Source organism: Vidua macroura, chromosome 17 (assembly GCF_024509145.1).
Source record: "Vidua macroura isolate BioBank_ID:100142 chromosome 17, ASM2450914v1, whole genome shotgun sequence".
NCBI lineage: Eukaryota > Metazoa > Chordata > Aves > Passeriformes > Viduidae > Vidua > Vidua macroura.
The window spans coordinates 14,396,443-14,416,114 of NC_071587.1; the positions used below are offsets into that span (position 1 = coordinate 14,396,443).

Here is a 19,672-nt window from a genome sequence, read left to right on the forward strand (position 1 = left end):
GGACTCCAGAATGCCATTTCCAGAAGCTGGCAAGGAGCTATGGGAGGGCCTAATGAGGAAAGCAATAACTTGGATCAAAGCTGTTTATCTGATTTTCTTTCAGTGACTTAAGTATGGCTAGGAGGAAAGTATGTCAGATGTGCAGTATTTAAATATATATTCAAGAGCTGAATCTGCATAGATAAAATTTGCAAAAGTACCAAAACTAGTTACACACTGAAGTCCTCTTTCTAAATAATGCAAGCTCTGAATGTAATTGTTATTAAAAATCAATTGAAGTTGCTCTTAAGAGCCTAAAGTACCTATGAGAGTGGGGGCTATATTCCTGAATCATTTGATGTTTTCAAAATAGGACGTGACAGATGTAAGCTTGGTGCAGAGTAAAGGGCCCATCTCATAATCTGAGTTAAACAGGCTTAGGTCAAGAAGTTCTGTGGAACATGTGCAGCTACACAGGGCAGCAAAAGCTCCCATCTAGAGCAAAACTGTGATGTAATTGCTCACATTGCTCAATCTTAACCCAGCAGCAAGGTCTGGTGAATGGGTGGAAGCTGTTTGTGTCCCTCCTCTCCCTTTTCAGTAATCTGTTTTACCAGATGGAGCTCGACCTGAAGCACACATTTCCCGTGGCTGTGGCTGCAGGGGCTCTGCCCTGTGTGTGCTGGGCAGCTCAGCTCCCACAGCTGCACAGCAGGGACAGCCACAGGCCAGAGTCCCTGCTGCAGGAATTGCACCAAACCCGCTCAGATTCTGCTGGGAATCCTGGTGCTGGGAGTTCTTGCCACAGGCTGGATTTGTCTGAAGAAAAGATCCCTGTTTGGGTGGGATGTTGTGTTAAAATACCCATTTTGAGATGCATTCTGAGATCAAGGGCTGTGTGTCTCCCTAATTCAAATTATTTTTTTTTTCTTTTGACAGATAAAATTTTCTTCGTTCTGCCCATAACTGTATAAATAGAATGTTTGTCAAACAGCTGAACAAAACCACTTGAAATGTAAGGGGTCTGAATGATAAATTTGGAATGTTTATGTAGCACAGTAGACATTGCTCCTGAGGTCAGTGGTTTTCCTGAGGAATGCTGGAGAGCAGAGATTGAGCTCAGGGTGTGTTTTCCCAGGGGATTCAGCCCCGGGCTGTGCCCAGAGGGTCACTGCACTGCTGCTGCACCCAGCCTCCAGCACAGCCCCTGGGGGTGCCAGGGACCTTCTCAGTCACCCCTCACTCATTTGTGCTCTGGGTGCTCCGCGAGCCCAGCGTGACTGAAACCACAAAACCTGCACTGGGTCAGGCCTAGAGCAGCCCTGAGGCTGTGACAGGATTGCAATCCAGGGTGGAAAACGGATTTGTTTCTTTATCAGCGTCCTGAAAGACAAATGCCATTGTCTGCTGTGATACCACCCCTCAGCAGCACCCAGAGGGGGCAGTTAAATCCACTGTCCCTGTCTTTGGAAATAAGCAAGAAAAATAATGGTGATTACATCAATGTGTTGTAAACACAGTCCAGTCTGCAAAATCAGTCTTAAATTTAACTTACGCTAGAGATTTTATGCTAGGGTTGTCTTTTCACCCATGAAGTGCTTGCAGTATGTATTTCTTTCAGCTAAAACCCTGGTGCTGATGCAATTCTAGCAGCAGAGCTGTTGTTCTGTTAGGATTTATAATAAATTCAGGGAAGCAGAATGAAAACCGCAGCTTTGACTGACTTTTTTTTGAAACAGCTGATGATTAGTTGGAATCACAGCTCATTCCTGAAGTCCAGGGAAGGTCTCTGAAGGCCCTAAACATTCATGTAGTGGATCACTGCTGATTTTGGTTCTGTGCAGCCAAAGCTGGGTTTCAGCAGAGATGGTGCAGAACAGGCACAGCCCAATGTCACCTTTGTCTGGCTGTCACGAAGTGAATTTTATAAAAACATGCTATAAGAGACATAAATTCCAGGTGGCAAGTCTGCAACAAACTGACGTGCTCTGCTGTGCACAGGGGAGTCTCCTGACAGCACAAATCTAAGCCCCAGAGTTTAGCAGGAAGGCTCCAGTGCCTCCAATAAACTGTTGGGCTCCCCAGATACTGAATTAAGTTTTATGTTGTGATAGTACAAAATGAAATGAACTCTGCTGGGTTCCCACAACTAGAAGATAAAATGGCTCTCTTGTCTTTCCAAGTAAAGCGAGTGCAATATTTACAAATGAAATGTACAAAAAGCACAAGGGTCTAAAAGCATGAGGAGGAGGCTTGACCAGGCAGTGGAAGGCAAATTGCCACGATCACAAAACGTGTCCACAATCACAGGTGAGCCTCAGCCACTGGAGTCACTCACAGCCGGTGTCTGTCAGTAATTGTGTCATTTTCTACAGTGACAATGATTTGATTTCAGAGCAGGGGTGCCTGCTGGTGAGGCCTGGAGCCTGCCCAGGCTGCCAGGGCCCTCCAACAGCCCAGGCAAGCAGGAGCTGCTGCAGAAACACAGCCAGGAGAAAGTGTCTCCTACCCACTGCCCATTCCCAGCTGGAACTTCACAAACTTTAGGGAGGCATGAACTCTTGCCCCTAGCAAGGATTCACTGAGTGGACCTCTCGGAGAGGCCAACACAAAATCATGGCCACTCACTGAAAGCTGAGCAGAAACATTTTGCAAGTGGGTGAGTCATATTTTCCGCATAAAATTGTTGAAACCATTGTGCCCAGAAACAATTAAAGATGTGAGTAGGGCTGGAAAAGCTTAGCCATAAACACAAACAGACACCATGATTTTGTTTGTAGAGGGTGAAGGTCACTTGGCTCGAGGAGCACCCTCAGCCTCAGCCAGAAGGAGCAGGAGGTGCAGTTTGTGTGTCCTGGCTGCCCAGGGGAGCCCCAGCCTGCCTGGACACTTGGTCACACCAAAACCTGTCATGGCAAACGGAGCACTGATACAGGCCCAGACAAAGCCACTCATTTAAGCTGAAAACAATTCTGTTTTGACTTGAAGATCCATTTCTGAGACCCGGCGTCTCAGTTGTACAAATGCCACGTGTTAAAGCATCCCAGTCAGTGAGCCCCTGGCAGCTGGGAGCTGTGCCCAAGGCTCACAAGCTCTGCAAGGCCTTGCCCAGGCTTTCCCAGTCGTTTGGTGTTCCAGCTGCCCCTGGCAATGGGCTCCTTTATTTTGTGCTGCTGTTTTTGTGCTCTGCATACGCAGCCCCTGGCTCACTGCTGCGCTCACCTTCCTGCTTTTGGGGAAGAGCAAAGGGGAGGAAGTTCCTCTGCTCCCCAGGGCATAATCCCTGGTTTTGTGAGATTTGGACACTCTGGCCTCCCAGCAGAGGTTTCAGGTTGGGAGGCAGATTTGAACTGAGCTTTGTCGGGGTCCTTATCTGATTTATTCCTACCCCAAAGGGAGGGTAGAATTTGAGATGTGTCCAGATGCTTTTTCTCAGGGACACTTGTGTAACTCAGCACTTTTATACTGACACTCCAGCTAGCAAACCCTCTGTTTAAACAACTGCATTTATAAGTCTTTCTTACAAATAAAATGTTTTATTGACATCCAACTTACAGTCTTCTGCTCAGGAGTGTGAAATGAGCCATAGGATTCCTAGGTCACCACAAAAAAATCCATGTGCAAGTGTGTATCAAGGCACTGAGATCGTTGGCATTATTTTGAAGCAATAACCCCTTGAATGGTGCTTTATTTAAATCCTCTTCATTCTCAGGCAGTTGGAAGATGTGCTTGTGGGTTGCTGTTGAGAGGAGCAGTGCATTAGGGCAGGGCAGGGCAGGGTCCGTGGCCTTGGGGACTCAGCTTTGGGCAGTGACAGAAAGCAAATGACCCCAGAAGGGCTGACATGATTTTGGCCATGCCCATGTGAGGGCCAAGGCATCTCTGGCTTCTGCTGAATTACAACAGTGCATCTCCTGGAAATCCAGAATTACACTGGATTTACAAACACACGTGGTCAGGTCCAGGCAATTTGGGCAATTTAGGAGTTTTGGGGGTCTGTACATTTCCCACATAGTCCTTCACATCTAGAGCTCCGTGCCACAGATTTTACTTCAGGAGTCTTCTCATAATTTCCCCCTTTCTGTCCCCTGCCAAGGGTCTGCCTGGTTGTGTTTGTTCCATATCTGTGTGCTCCAAAGGCTTTCAGTGTCAAGTTAGGCAGGCTTTAGAGCAGCAGCTCTTGCACTTTCCTCCTCCCTTTTACCCATGAACTGAGTTTCCCAGGTTAAAGAGCTGAAAAATAGATCCTGGGAATCTGGCTTAGCCTTGATGAGGGATGTGGTCAATAACCACAAGGCTATTCCTTTTATTTCTTCCTTTAACAGCTTGTTGTGCAATTACATTTTTCAGTAAGTTGCATGCTTTCTTCAGGCTAATGATCCTTTTGATGGGGTGACAGTTCACAGACTTACAAACATCTGAAACCTAGAGGGAAGGATGGAAAACATTTTGAAGCTTCAGCTGTGATATGATGCCAGTCCGAGCTCTGGTGCAGGGTGTTGAGGGGGATCTTTTCAAAGCAAGGCAGTGCAAGGCTGTATGGTTTGGTTAAGGGGTGGGGGACAGGCACCTGAATTTTGTGTGACAGATTTCTGTGGATCCTCCTGAGGCTGTGGGGTCCCAAGGACTCTGCTCCTCTGAGCAGGGAGGTGCCTGGCCATGCCCAGCTCCTCTTGGCTTGCAGAGCTGGTGTCTCTTGGCTCTGCTATCACTGTCACATCGGGTTCTGCAGGGTTCTGCCTGCTGTCCCCAGGTGTACTCCTGAGCTGGGCACAGCCCACAGAACAGGCAAGGAGATGGGAGTTTAAACCCAGCCCAGGGAAGGACTGAGAGGCTTCTCCTGACCAGGCAGGATCTCTGCTCCTTGAAATCCAGGAGAGCTTTTGTTCCTGCTCTGGGTGATGGTCACTGGCAGTAATTCCCTGTACTTGTGGAGTAGCCCAGACTTAGCAAACCCCTCTCCAGTCCCTTGGGATGCACTGAACCAGTCAGCCCCTTGCAGGCAGGGAGGAGGTTGCTCTTCACGTTAGTGGCAGAGCCAGCACAGAGCCTGGCACTGACTCTTCTGGGCTTGTAGTCTGGCTAGTGGTAGCCATGCTAAAGGGGTCATGGCAGGCACAAGGGCTGAGTGCAGAGCGCCTCTCCAGCACCCACTCTGAGGGATTAGGAGTGTTCTTCAGTGTTCATTACATCCTGTAATGTGGGACAAACCTCTGCGTGGAGCATTCAGAGCTCCTTCTTGGAGTTTGTACTTCTCCCTTCAAACACATCCTCCAGCTTTTTGTTATACCCAGATTTACTCACTTGTGGTGTTTACATTACACCAGCTTGAGGGGGAAAGGAAGGGAATTTTTCTGTATATGAACTGTCTGGGTGATTTTCTGCAGCTGCTTTGAAGGATATGTCTGTTACTTATACTGGGACTTGGATTCTGTAGACATATGGCAGGGAACACAATTCTCCAAAAAGCAAAAGAGTTTGACTGATGGAAAACAAGAGAGCAATCCAAGAGAAACCCTGCCAGAGGAGGAGCATGAACCTGAAATTTACTGTTGAAACCAGACTTCTGCCTTGGGCTTAAGCACCACACAGCCAATCCCACCACTGGCTGCAGTGTGGCTCTGCACACATGCAAGGAGCTGCTTTTGGGACCCAGCTGAGTCTGGAGCTTAAGTATTGTTCTGGCATCCACCCTGGTTTGGAAATGCACAGGTTGGCCCCAACTCCTGAAGCACTGGGACAATTACAGGGTTTTTAAAAAGTCAGAAATGTAGAGAGCCTCTGAATTGAGGCTATTCTGGCTTTTGCACAGTGAGTTTGTAAAATCAATCAGAAATTGAAGAGGGCATGAGAGATTTAATTTTAGACTATTCAATCCTTTATTAATTGCACCGTGGATGGCAACACAGGAAACGTGAATTGCAGACGAGTCCTTTTTTCCAGTGTATTCTGCTGTGTGTTGTTTTGACTTCCCACTTCCCTGCAGCTCACCACTTGCAGCAGCACGAGAGCGCCAAGAAGGTTTGGCCTCATCTGGTTTTGTGTTTTGTTGCAGGAGCCAGCGGCCTCACTGAGTGGGAGCCATGTCGGTGAAGCTCACGTTTGTGTCCCCTGGGGACGGGGGTGGGATCAGCAGGAGCTGCTCCTTCACCGGGTTCAGCACCGTGCAGAGCAGGAAACTGGGGTAAGTGACAGCAGGCTGGCAGGGCAGTGCTCCCCCTGCCCTTCCTCCTGTGCCCCTGGCTGAGCTGCTGCGTGCCCATGGCTGAGCTCCCAGCGCTGGGCACTGCCCAGTGCTGGGCACTGCCTGCAGGGATGGGCCAGCCTGGAAATCCCATTTCTGCTGGGAAGTGAAGGGCTGCAGCCCTTCCTGCTGCCAGCCAGGTGAGCTCTCACTGAGCCACGGGAACCAAAACCCTCCTGGGCGCGCTCCTGGTGAATCCAGATGTGGAACTGAGCCCCGGCCAAATCCTCCTGGAGCTGCTGGGGCAGAGCAGCACCACAGGGAGGAAGGGCAGGGTCCTGGCAGTGCCACAGAGGGAAGGGAGGGCTCAAACCTCTGCCAATTCCCTGCTCCCACAGCAGCCCAGAGCCCAGCAAGGCTGCAGCCCAGCACTGAGTCCCAGCTGGCCCCGGGAGCTGCTGAACCATCCTGCACTGCTGGTCCCACTTTGCTTTCCATGACTCGTTGGGCAGCACTGCTCAGTGTAGTAACTGCAGCTTTTCCACTAAAAATCCTGTGCTTTTTGGGAATTTAGCAATCCCCATAAATCCCCGTAGATCTTGAGTGCTTTTAGAAGATATGACCTATAAATGGAAAATTAATACAATCTCTGACTGCCAGTGCATGCTAGAGCAATAACAAAGGGAAACATTTAGCAGCACCATGTAGAAGTACTGGGTGTGTGCCTCAGGAGTGCTGTACTCAAAAAAAATCCTGCTGTGTATCAGTAAAATACCTGACTCAGGTAATGAAATATCCTTTCAGAGAACCAGATGATTGAATTAAACTTTTGGTTAAACACGGCATGGTAAAGTGTGAGCAAAAAATAAAATCCCTGTATGATTGTGATGCATCTGAGGAGTGTTTAATTTGAATAAATTAATCTGTTGGTGAAAGTGAAAATTAATGTTACCCCAGCAAAGATCAGTTGTCTAAAATCACACCAAGATCTGGAGAAAAACTGTCAGACCATATAGGAAAGTTCTGTCAGATTGAACAGAAAAGCTCTGTCAGACTGTATAGAAAAGTTCTGTCAGACTGTATAGGAAAACTCTGTCAGACTGTACAGAAAAACTGACAGATTGTACAGAAAAGCTCTGTCAGATTGAACAGAAAAACTCTTGACAGATTGTACAGAAAAGCTCTGTCAGACTGTACAGAAAAACTGACAGATTGTACAGAAAAGCTCTGTCAGATTGAATAGAAAAGCTCTGTCAGACTGTACAGAAAAGCTCTGTCAGACTGTACAGAAAAGCTCTGTCAGACTGTACAGAAAAACTGTCAGACTGTACAGAAAAGCTCTGTCAGATTGAACAGAAAAGCTCTGTCAGACTGTCAGACTGTACAGAAAGCTCTGTCAGACTGTACAGAAAAACTGTCAGACTGTACAGAAAATCTCTGTCAGATTGAACAGAAAAGCTCTGTCAGACTGTTTAGAAAAGCTCTGTCAGACTGTACAGAAAAGCTCTGTCAGACTGTACAGAAAAACTGTCAGACTGTACAGAAAATCTGTCAGATTGAACAGAAAAGCTCTGTCAGACTGTACAGAAAAGCTCTGTCAGATTGAACAGAAAAGCTCTGTCAGACTGTCAGACTGTATAGAAAAGCTCTGTCAGACTGTAGAGAAAAGCTCTGTCAGACTGTAGAGAAAAGCTCTGTCAGACTGTACAGAAAAGCTCTGTCAGACTGTAGAGAAAAGCTCTGTCAGACTGTAGCCCAGGCTTGAGCTGCAGTCCGAGCAGGGGTCCCTGCAGGAAAGGTTCTACCAGGAGCAGGGCTGAGCAGCTGTTCCTCCAAGGGGCACAGCCCAGCAGGGTCCCAGAGCTCCAGCCAGGATAATTCACATGTCCCTTAGGGCTATCCTAGCTGCAAAGCTTTCCTGACCGAGTGCCTCTCTTTAAGCCCCTCTGTGATGTTGTTTTTCAATATTTGAGTGTTTAGACAGACAGTTTTGTTCAGGAATCACTGCAATAAGGAAGATTTCTGTCCTAGACACTCAGTCACAGCCCAGTGAGCATGAGAGCCTGCCCTGGCACAGACCAGAAATTTTTAAATCACCCTTTCCTGACTTATCTCTCCCTCAGGCACTGTTGCAAAACGCAGCAGGAGCTCGCAGGGGCCCTGTGCAAGGTCTGTCCAAGGATGACACACAAATCAGGCCCACATGGACATTCTTCTGCAGATGCTAAATATATTTTTGCTTTTCTTTAGCAGCTTCCCCTTGGGTCTCTCAGTCAGACACGATTTTGTATTTCCCCACCACGGTCTCCACAGGAAGTAAATGTTATTACTGTTATCTGTAAAGTGGGAAATCTGATCCTGAAATTACCAGGTTCACAAGGGAAAGCAGCATGAGAACATCCAGCTTTTAGCTACTGGCTCTCCAGGCCATGACAGCTCCTTCACTTTTGTGTGAAATGTATGGAAATGGGATTAACAGCACCAGGGCTCAGGTGGGCTGCAGCTAGTGGGAGAGAAGGGGGAGTGGGAAATCCCAGCCTCCCTGTGTGCAGGACTGAGATGCTGCACAAGGGAAGCCACTTCCAGAATTTAGGATCTGCACTCCAAAAATCTGAAGGTCAATTCCACAATGAAACAAAACCCGTGAGTATTTGGGTTTTTAATTTCAAAATTAATTTTAATTTGAGCTTTTAATTTCAAAACAGAATTATCTTGTCTCTTCTATTTGATATCTTGCTAATTAGAGTACTCTAGAGCTTGGAATTAGAAGCTATTTCTTCTTAGCATGAAAGAATTTTAAGCAATGAGCATTCTAGGAGACTTTTTCAGCTGCTCTTATTGGTCAGACGGCCCCTTCCAGTGTTATTCCTGTTGAAACTCTCTCACTTTGCATGGAATTCCTGAAGATACATTATCCTAGTAAAGTGATATTAATGTGAGGTTCTAATTTAACAGTTATGTTCCTTGTAGGTAACCTGAGCTCCAAATGGTTTGGTTAATTAACACTTTCCATTAAGGCACCATAAAAAACCAAGATAATCTGTGCTGTGAAGAAATTAAGTGTCCAGCAATGTTTGGCAACCCCTGGTTTATCAGATTTTTTTGCAGAACAGGTGTTAAAAACTGGAATAAAGTGGCAATTTAGGACAAGGATAATTAAGGCACTCAAGGGATTCTCTAACAGGACTAGGGACAGCTCTCAGGTGTGCTGGGCCTGGCCTTTAATCACCCACACACTCATCTCCTCAGGCCTGGAACTGAAAGCAGCCACTGGGTAACTGCTGAGCCTGATGGAGTTGATAATTTCTCCAGGTGAGTAGAATTTAGGATGGAAACTGTGGAGAAGGTAGAAAGCTTTTCAGAGAGCAGCTGGCTGGTTTGGCTTGCTTTGGGAGATGGGAAACTTCTCCAGGTAATGTTATTTTAGAGGCTTTACTTACAGGGGTTATTAACAAACCTATGTAAAAATAGCCAAGACTTGGGGGAGGATTTAGAGAGAGGTAAGCCAGACGGGAATTATTTGCAGAGAGCTCATTTTCTGCTTTAAAGCTGTTTCTAACTGATGGTTCAGGGTGTTCTAACTCCTTAGGGTGGCACAAAAAAGTCTGTGTGGGGGACTTCCTGTAGAAACAATATTTAATTTTGATTTTGCAGTTGCCTTTAAAAGTAATTAGCTGAGGTGTTAGAGGCTGAAAAAAAAAAAAAAAACCTGATAATTATGCCTTGTGTGCAGTCTGGGCCTGGCTTTTAGAAACTGAGTAGTGCCCTGAGCATGGTTTAAATGGGGGTGCAGGCCAGGAACCAGCAGCTTCTGAAGGCTCTTTAGGGGAGCTGTGCCCCTTGCACCTGGAGCAGTCAAAGTTCTGTGCCTGGCTGGCAGGAGGGGCTGTCCTGGCCCTCAGCAGGGCTCCCTGGGGGCTCTGGGGGTGCCCCAGGCTGTGGGCACCCAGAGCCAGCTCTGTGGGCTCTCTCTTGCTGCCAGGGTGCTCCCAGGAGCCCAAGAACTTGGCGATTTTGGGGTGAGTGTGTATGGGATTGGTGGAGCTGTGCCCTGAGGGTGTGTGCCTCAGGCACCTCTGGGCTTTGCACCTTCCCTGAGTCTCCTTTCTCTTCCTACAGCAAGTCCCTCAGCAGAAGCTCAGTGAGATCAAGGATGTCACTGAAGCCCCCCAAGGCCTATAATTCCCTGCAGAAGGGGGCTCTCATCTGGGATCCAAAGCCACTGCAGGTGAAGAAAATTTTTGAAGCTTTGAAGAAAGGACTTAAGTAAGGACTTTTTCAATATTGTCATTTGCCCTACCCAGTCACGCTGCTGAAGTGTGTGTGGCACTGTGCTCTGGCTCCAGCTGGCACCCCTGAACTCGTGTGGTGATCCCCACACCTGGGACCCTGGAAAGAGAATTTCATTCACTCCCAGTCTGCTGCAAGCACAGGGCTCTGCTGTTTTGTGGGCTCCTGGTTTGCTGCACTCTAAAAAGTGACAGTGAGCACTGCCCATGTCCTGGGGAGCAGCTGAGGGTGGGCACGGCACAGCCAGGCCTGGGGAGTGACGGGCACAGAGCTCCTGGAGTTTGCTTCAGCTCAAAAAGCTGACTTAAAACCGAGTCTGAAAGTGGGGCTGTGCCCTGCAAAGGCTGGCTCATCAAGCACTTCTCTTCTCCTTGTGCTAATTACTGCACTAATTACAGAGTCAGCTGTTCTAGGAGGGTGTCAGGATGGGTCTTTTGGGTTTTTTCTTTGTTTTTTTTTTCCTCCCTCTCTTAATAGAATTAAACTCTGAAGTTCAGAATAACTCTGTGATCTCTGGGTGCCTTGTAAGGCAAAGGTCTAAGCAGGCTCACCTGAAAACTTCAGCTTTTTGATTTCCCAGAATGTTCTGAGTCTATTATCACAGGAACTTCATTTACAGCCTGCAGCTGCTATCAGAAGATAAAATACCTTTTCCTGGATTTGTGAACCCTGGAGCTCTTTGTGCTGGCACCCTCCTGACAGTTCCTGCAGTGTGTTACTGCTGTCCTCCACATTTGGCTACTGAACTCATTTTGGTCATAGTTTGTTTTCTTAAGCAAAGAACATCAAATGCACTGTAGTGACACTTTATAAAGTCAGATGTGTCACCTTTTCAGTCCAATAAAAGACTATGAAGTCTTCGCCCTAAAAATATCCACCAATGTCTTATTAGAGGATTTAGGTTTAAAAGAAACCAGGAAACCAAATGTTTTTGCAGAGCTGAGAATTTATCTGAGCTCAGGGAGGAGAAGCTATAAAGTGGGTCAGAATTAGTTCCCAGTTCTGCAGCGAGTGCCACATGAGCAGCCTCCTGCCAGCAGTGAGTGGCTGACTAATTGACTGAAGCAACCTACAGAAAACAACTGTATCAAATAGCAATGCAGAGGCCAAATTTTAAGTAAATGCAGACAAAGTCCACTCGCTGCTGGAGTGACTTGAGTTTTCAGTGCAGAACATATTTTACGTGCCTGTTTCTTTATAGCTGTAGAAAATACCTCTTTATTCTGTTAACCATCTGGCTGCCATTCCATCAAGCTGGTAATTCTAACATACTTAAAGCTAAAAGTGATGAAGCTTTTCTGAAAGATGTCTTGGGGGACTTGGTTTTGGAGCAGCGAGAAAACGAAATGCATCAAAGCGAATGTGAGGAAGTGTAGCTGTCCAAAATGAAGTTATTTTGACTGCTCAGAGACAGTGTCTAAGAATGTAGTGTTTACCAGGTGATTCTGGTCCCTTTTAAACACTGGAGGAAAAAGTTACCTAAGTCTGCTCTGTATTGAAAGCAAAGTTGGAGGAGTCCCAGCTGAAAAGGTTTCAGGCCCTGTGGAAAGTCCAAAGGCACAAGCCACGCATGCAAGCAGCTCTGGAGGAGCCAGCTGGCACCTAGTGCTTCACACCTTGCAAAATAGATCTCATCCTGGAAAAAAGGATGAAGAAATTGCCTTAACAGAGCTTTCAGCTCTGTTTGCTAAAGCCCTGAGCAGCATCTGCCCCCTTACCTGGGCAGGGCTCCTGGGAGCTGGGCTTGGAGTGCAGGTGCTCCATGTGGAGAGCCTCTGCCTCTCCGAGGTGGGGCTGGCTGTGAGCTCCTCCTCCTCCTCAGTCGCTGTCAGCAGAGCCTTCCCCAGCAAATGAACCTTTCTGCTGCCTTGCAGGAAAGGGTCAGGTAGGAACAGCCAGAGGAACCCGAGAGGGAGATCTGTGATTTATGCGTGTGATAGAATTTGATGTTCTCCTCCTCCATCGCTTGTAACGTTCTGCTGAAACAGCTCCCCAGAGAATGTCTAATGAATGCTGCAGGATCTGACACGGCCTTCCTTTCTCCCCAGTGAATACCTGGAAGCACATCAGGCCGAGCTGGATTATCTCTCTGGTCGGCACAAAGACACCAAAAGGAACTCTAGATTGGTAAGGGGTTTGCCATGTTCCACACTTCAATAACAACCACAGAAGCAGGTGCTTTCTCCCTTTCTCCCCCCTGGGACTCCCAGGGGCTGTCCAGTTAGAACACTGAGGTGGGATCCAGGAGAGCAGCACGATCAGAAATGTCCCAAGCAAGGTAGTCCCAGATGGGAGAATTTACCTTGAAATTTCCCATTTTCAATACCCAGCAGTGCTCTTCAGATTGTGTTCCTTTTCTGGGCTGCATCTCCTTGTGTCTGCTCACTGATCAGTGTTTGTAATATTAATTTTGTGTAAATTAGGATGCTCCTAGTGAGTCTTGCAGTACATATGAAAGTATTATTTAGTGGTGCAAATCCAGGTGCTCTCCTCTTCAGGCTGTGCCATTTCTCTTTCAGGCTTTCTACTACGACCTGGACAAGGTAAGGCTGTTGGGGATGGGATGGAATGTTGGAAATAGAGGAAAATGGGTGATGTTCTGTCTGCTGTGTTACCAAATAACACATTTGGGAAATAATTTCTTACATCCCTTTCTCTCTCGCTCCCCTCCTGAAAAGCAAATCCGCTCTGTGGAGAGGTACATCAGGAAACTGGAGTTCCACATCAGCAAGGTGAGGGTTTATACCATGTGCCTGTAAGGCTCCCACTGCTTTGGAAGTGATCTATCCATGGAAAGCACTCTGATTATAATCCATCTGCAGGGGAGGCTGCTGGGGACTGCTGAAAGCTGTAGCCACTCTTTTTACAGCAGGAGGGGTTTTTTTATTTATTTATTTTCCTGAATGGCTCTATTCAGGCTGAATGTTGGGCACAACCCAACCTGAGCTTTCCTGTGAAGCCAGTTTGCATTTTCTGCCAGTTTTTTTTTCAGAAAATGCTGCTCTGGGAAGCCTGATGTGTTCTCCCCCCTTCCCACGAGGGGCCACAGGGCAGTTCTGTGTCTGCTGCCTGCCAGGGCTTCCAGAGGCTGGGCACAGCCAGCTCTGCAGGGTTTCAGCCTGTGTTCAGGGAACTGGTTTCCTGCTCTGCCATTTTTGTGAGCAAAGTGTTACTCTGCTTCTTGCCTTCTGCTCTGGAGAAAGCAGAGCTGGTTGCATTCCTGGAAGAAGCATGGGATATCGAGGAGCAAAGTGCAAAATGCAGGAGCTGCAGCATCCTGCAGCCTCTGACAGAGGGATCTGGGTTGGTTCTTGGGGTTTTTGCCAGGAAACACTGCTGATGCTCCTTCCCAAAGCTATGCCAGGGTAACTCCAGTGCCTTCTTTCCGTGTTCTGAAGGTAGAAGAGCTCTATGAAGCTTACTGCATCCAGTGCAGGCTGCGGGACGGGGCCACCAACATGAAACAGGCCTTCTCCCTGTCCCCTGCCACCAAAGCCTCCAGGGAGAGCCTGGTGGAGCTCTACAAGAACGTCCAGGAGTGCACAGAGGTAGGAGATCCTTCACACTCCTAACCAGGACCTGCCTGCTCCTTCATGGGCATCTGCTGGCAGCTGCTGCTGGCTGTTTGTTAACGGTGTGGGTTAAAAGCCAAACGTGTGTGAATGAAATACAGGTGCACTGTGTGAAAAATCCTTGGTGCTGGGGTCTCCCATGGCTTCCACTGGAAGTGTGGGATGAGAATTGAAGGAACAAGCTGTGCTATTTTTACAAAGCCAGTCATGGAGGGTAGCTGACTGTGATGAGTCAAGGAGTTCCACTCCTCTGTGGTAGATTTGCTGTTGTACAGAATCCATTCACGTTACTTTTATCTGCCTTTACTGGTGAAAATGTTTGTGTGTCCTTTGGAAAAGAAAAAGAAACCAAGTGCTTTAAAAGAAATAGCAGTGTGGGAAGGAGCTCCTCTACAGTGCTGGTGACTGTGCAGTCTTTCTTTCAGGACATGTGCTTCATAGAGGGGGCTCTGGAGGTGCACTTGGGAGAGTTTCATGTGAAGATGAAGGGTAGGTTCCTTTCTCCTGTCCTCATTCACTGATTTGGGATTTCATTGGTTTGGGGTTTCTGGGCAGCAATCTGATGCACTGAGAGTCCAGTTACTCAGAGAGACCTCGGACAGAATTCTGGTTTTGCTCCAGTGCTATGAAACAGACCTGCCATGGTATTTTGTATTTGAACACAAAGCTGACACGCTTTCTTTTTTCACCTCAATTTAATGTTGTCCTGTTAGGAGTGTGCTGGGCTGGTGGAGCAGCTTCTGCACAGAGCTAGGGACAAGAGGGAGAGTTCCCCAGAGGGTCACTTGGTTTATTGCAGGCTGAGGTGTTGGGGGGGCTCTGTGGAGCTCTACAAACACTGAGAGTTTTCCTTCTCTTTGCAGGGCTGGTGGGCTTTGCTCGTCTCTGCCCAGGAGACCAGTATGAGGTGCAGTATGCGACTTACCTGTGCATTTTGTCCCTTCTCCCTGGAGTGGGAGTGCAGAGCAGCACCGGGGGCAGGGGTGGAAGGTGTAGGAGCAGAGCAGGAGGCAGGCTGTGACACGCCAGGCTCTGTTGTGAGCAGAGCAGAGCGTTGGCACTCCCTGTGCCCTGGGAGGCTGGGCAGGGACGGGGGGGACTGGATGTGGTTTGGGTGGTATGGGAGGGTTTAAATGCTGCCAGACATTGCCTACCAAACCCAGCTGCCAGGGCTTGGCCTTCAGAGCTGCCCTGGAATCGAACAACAGGGGCTGCCTGTTTCCTGGGAGCTTGCCCTTGGCATGATGTGAATGCACCCAGTGTCTCCCTGGGTGCTCTCCTGTCCTCACCTTTCCCAGGGAGTTCCAGCAGTGAATTCTGTACCTCAGCACCACCCCAGCTGCAGGGCAGCAAAGGGATGTGCCTTTGGGTGCTTTTCAGGGGTTAAAACCTGCTCCCCCGTTCCTGTCTCCAGCTTTCTGCTCTACCCAGGGCCCAGTGGGCAAGGGAATGGCTTTGCTTCTGTGGGACTGGGACCTGTGGGCTGAAGGGAATGGTCTGGGACATGCTGGCCCAACACCCTTTCCTCTGTGGTTCCCAGGTGTTCGTGCGACTGGGGCGCCAGAAGTGGAGGCTGAAAGGCAAAATTGAGACTGATGACAGCCAAACATGGGATGAGGAAGAAAAGATTTTTATACCAAATCTGCACGAGAAGTTTGAAATCAAGGTGTGGTGTATAATGGTTGGATTGGAAGCAGTGGGTTAACAGGTCTTCTGCTACTTCCCTCTTAGGCTACCAAGGGTTTCTCAAAATTCTTAGGTAGTTTTCTTTTTCTAACTGTGTAAAAAATGGCAGTTAATCCATGCTCTGCCGAGTGAGGGGACATTAATTCTGATTTTCCTTTGGCACGAGTAACTGTATTAGTCCATCTGCTTTCCCATGCTCTGGGATGTGTGGTTGTGTTTAGGGATTTTTGTTTGCTGTTTTTTTAAAGAACTCCTGGATCAATATCTGGGGGATTTCTAGGATGCAGCCTGGATGTGGAGACACAGATGTGCATGTAGATATTATCCTTGTCCCCCACGTGGATGTTGGGTGCCTGCAGTACTGCTCTCTGTTGGAGGAGAGAAATTCCTGTGTGGAAAACCCAGCCGTGGTTGTGGCAGGTGGGCTGAGCTCTGGGCAGCAGTGCCTGGCACCACTCAGGGGCTGGCCCTGCCAGCCTGCAGGGAGCTGAGGCTGAAGGCTCTGCTGGATTCTGTCCTGCTGGGGAGCTGTGCCAGGGCAGCCTTCGGGCTCTGCCAGGCTGTTGGAGCAGCTCCTGCAGGGCTGCCCTGCCCTGCCCTGCCCTGGCAGCAGCAGCAGCAGCTGGCTTACACAGGAGACTCTCCCTGCACCTTGCCTTTGCACATGGGTTTATGAGGTGGTCACTGCACAGTGAGGATCAGGTGAGAAGCTAATTTAGATCCCTGTTCTACTACAACTGTTGTAAAAACTCGTCTCACTTTGTGTGGCAGTGACAGTTTTACTCTTTTTTTGTACTCTCTCAGCTGGTGCGAGCCGCTGGCAAATGTCCTCCTGACCTCCTGCCCTTTCCACTCAGTGCTCCATGATCTCTGCCCAGTGCAAGCACAGAGCAGGTTTAAAAGCAGTAGAAGCTGTACAGCTGTGTGTGTCCCCAGCTCCTGGACCCCTCCTCTCTGCGGGTGTCCCTCGTGGGGACAGTGGCTCACAGCTTTGGTGGCGCAGAGCTGTGTCAGGGCTGGGTTTGCTGCGGGCCCGGGGCAGATCTGACCTGGGCCGTTCTCCTCTCCGTGCAGGTGGTTTGGGGTTGCCTGCCGAGCTGGAACGGGCTCCGTTTGTGTCTCTGCAGGTGACAGAGCTGCGAGGCCTGGCCACCATCCTGGTGGGGGTGGTGACGTGTGACAGCATCAACTTCTTCAGCACCAAGCCCCAGGCCATCGTGGTGGACATCACCGAGCTGGGCACCATCAAGCTGCGGCTGGAGGTGCTCTGGAAGTAAGTACAGCCTCAGGCAGTGGCAGCAGCTAGAAAACCATGATGGGAAATAGTGCAGGGCTCCCAGCCTGAGCTGCATTCAACACCGTGCTCCCCTTTCTGTCTGAGAGCAGGGTAGAGAGCAGCCCCGTGCTCCCGCACCGCCAGCCCTGGGCAGGAGCTGGGAGCAGGCAGGGGAGGGGACAGAAGCTGTTCCTGTGACCTTCCAGCTCTTCCTTTGTGTCACCACAGCCATGGCACCTCAGCAGGGGCCTGACTTGGCTCTCTGCTCCTCACAAGGAGCATTCCACCTGCCTCCAGGCAATGTGTGCATCTGCAGAGCGCTGAAAATGTCTTAAAGGTGATGAAATGAAACTGAAAGTAGCGGTTTCTGGGCACAGTGAAAAAAATACACAGCTGAAGTTTTAGGGCAGTCATTGTCACCAAGATGTGATCTGTTAAAAAGCAGTTTTCCCAAAGGCTTGGCACCTGTGTATGTGCACTGTAAGTAGTTATGAATACAAGGCTGTTTGTGCACTCCAGGGAAGCTGCTCACAGATGTACTTTTAAATAGCTGAGCATTGTCACGGTGCCTGTGATTTGTTAAATTGTTTTATATTTTAAATCTGTAATTTGATCTTTGTAGTGGATTACTGCTGTTATTAAAAGTAAATTCTCACTGTTGTGGATGGTGCAGTGGCACTTATTCCTCCCTCCAGACTCCCCAGCCCAGGGTTTTGAGGTAGTTCTGTTATTTCTGCTTTATGGCACTGGTGTCCCACACGGAGAGATCCAGCTGCAACAAATGAAGGCTTTTTAACCTGTTTCCATTTTTCCTTGTCCAGGACTGCAGCAGCCCCTCAGTGAGGTGCCCAGGGACACTGCCCTGGTCCCTCTGCACGTGGCTCTCTGCAGCCTGGGCTCTCCCAGCCCTGCACAGCCCAGAGCCCTCTGAACACCCCTTGGTGTCAGGAGCTCCCCGAAAGGCCCCTGTGACCTGTGCAGGCTCTCAGCAGGAAAACCAGGAACAGCTCTGGTTCCATGGCTGGGGAAGGAAGAGCTTTATTGATCTAGTGCCATTTTCTGAGTGTCCCTTGTGTGTGCTGTGGTTCTTGACACTTGTACCTGCAACTGGGCTGAAAATTATTTTCAAGCATAAATTGCTTGAAGTCAGTAAGAAATAAACCCACCTTGGCAGAGTTTTGCCTGCCCCTGTTTATGATGCTTTTTCCTCCTGAGATCTGACAGTGGCCACAGTAAATGGAGTTTATGGTCTGGAAGAAATCACTTCTCTCTTCTTGTGACCCCCAGCAGTGGCAGTGCCAGGCAGAGTCCTTCATTCACACTGCTGGATCTACTCCCTTCCTGTCCTCACTGTCAGGAACTTCAGAATTTATCATGCACACAAGCTGCTCTTCCAAAAGAGCTGGATGAGGAGAAACCCCCTCCTATTCTGGGCTATTGCACAGCTCCTCCTGACCTGAATCTCCCCAGCACGTTGTATTTGGGGCAGAAGTTGGCAGGAAGCTCCGTCCCAGCGCTGCTGACGCTCTCTGGCTGCAGTCTCCAGCTCAGAGTGCAGCTTTGGGCTGGCAGGAGGAGCACATCCGTGGGATTTGGGACAGCATCACACAGCCCTGGAGCTGGCAGCAGCTGAGCTGGGAGAGGGCTGCTGGTGACTCATTGTCTTGGGGAGTTAATCCCCCCTTGGAATTTCTCAGCCACGAGAGCCCCGGCTCTGTGTCTCTGCTGTGTTTAAGTTTTGTGGGATGTGTTGGGGTCCCACCAAGTGGATTCTCCAGAGCTCCTTTGTGCAGAGCTGGCCTCTCCTCTCTGACAGTCTGTTTGCTGGGGCTGTTTACAGAAGAGAGAAGCTGTGTGGTGATAACTCAGGGTGTTTCTGTTTTCAGAGATAGAGCACTCATAATAACAGCTGCTTTTCCCTCTGATTTAAGAGTAACTAAACAAATCCATCTGATTTACTCGAAGTTCCCTGAGAGGCAATTTTTCAGTCTAGACCTGCTTTGTGAGAAATCCAAATGTAGATCTCTCTTCTGCTTCTAAATGTACATTTTCTTTAAATAGGCCTCTGGTCTTCTGGGCTCAAACAAAAAGTGCCTTCAGCTCCTTTATAGATTGTGCCATGAGGAGTGTGAATGAGCTTGGGCCGTTGCAGAACGCCTTTGTTGGCCAGTTTGGCAAAAGGCTTTGGGTTTTTTTGCCAACCTAAACAGCAGTCTGAATTCTGTGTCTCACATGCAGGATAAAGAGAGAGCTGTATTCTCCTTTCAGAGCTCCAGTAGTGCCCTGCATTGGGAGCCAGGGGCACCATCCAGTCAGAACCACTCTGGTGGCTCTGCTTTGAGCAGTGCTGGCCTGGCTCACAGGGGCTCCTGGGGCAGGGGGACAAAACCTTAAGGGAGAGTAGAAAAGGAAGGTCTGGCTTTGATTTTGGGATGCATACCTACTGCCAGTGTTGCTCTTACAGATGCAGACTTAGGTGGACAGGCAGTTCCTCCTGCAGGACCTTCAGGCAGTGCATCTCTGCTCTCACAGCTGGTGCTGAGCCGAGCTGGATAATCTGGAGACTGGTGCTTTTAGGATGGGTGAGAGCCAGCAACCACCTCCCTGCTGAATTCCAGGGGCATTTTCCCCAGGGCTTAATGGGGGAAAGAAAAATCTCATTATTAACAGCGAGTCCAGTCCACT

General features: G+C 48.9%; 1 protein-coding gene across 8 annotated transcripts in view; it reads left to right on the forward strand.

Moving 5' to 3' along the window:
- RIPOR3 (RIPOR family member 3) overlaps positions 1-19,672 on the forward strand; it is a 41,998-nt gene that overhangs the window by 10,917 nt on the left and 11,409 nt on the right. For 7 of the 8 annotated variants that reach the window (XM_053993199.1, XM_053993195.1, XM_053993196.1 and 4 more), the window contains 11 exons: positions 6,035-6,163; positions 9,413-9,475; positions 10,283-10,429; positions 12,502-12,580; positions 12,973-12,996; positions 13,132-13,185; positions 13,852-14,001; positions 14,451-14,514; positions 14,889-14,932; positions 15,566-15,691; positions 16,839-16,984. In XM_053993199.1, coding sequence (XP_053849174.1) covers positions 6,063-6,163; positions 9,413-9,475; positions 10,283-10,429; positions 12,502-12,580; positions 12,973-12,996; positions 13,132-13,185; positions 13,852-14,001; positions 14,451-14,514; positions 14,889-14,932; positions 15,566-15,691; positions 16,839-16,984 — 998 coding nt within the window. In that variant the 5' untranslated portion in view covers positions 6,035-6,062. The remainder of the gene's footprint in view (positions 1-6,034; positions 6,164-9,412; positions 9,476-10,282; positions 10,430-12,501; positions 12,581-12,972; positions 12,997-13,131; positions 13,186-13,851; positions 14,002-14,450; positions 14,515-14,888; positions 14,933-15,565; positions 15,692-16,838; positions 16,985-19,672) is intronic. The other variant, XM_053993201.1, reaches the window with a different exon arrangement.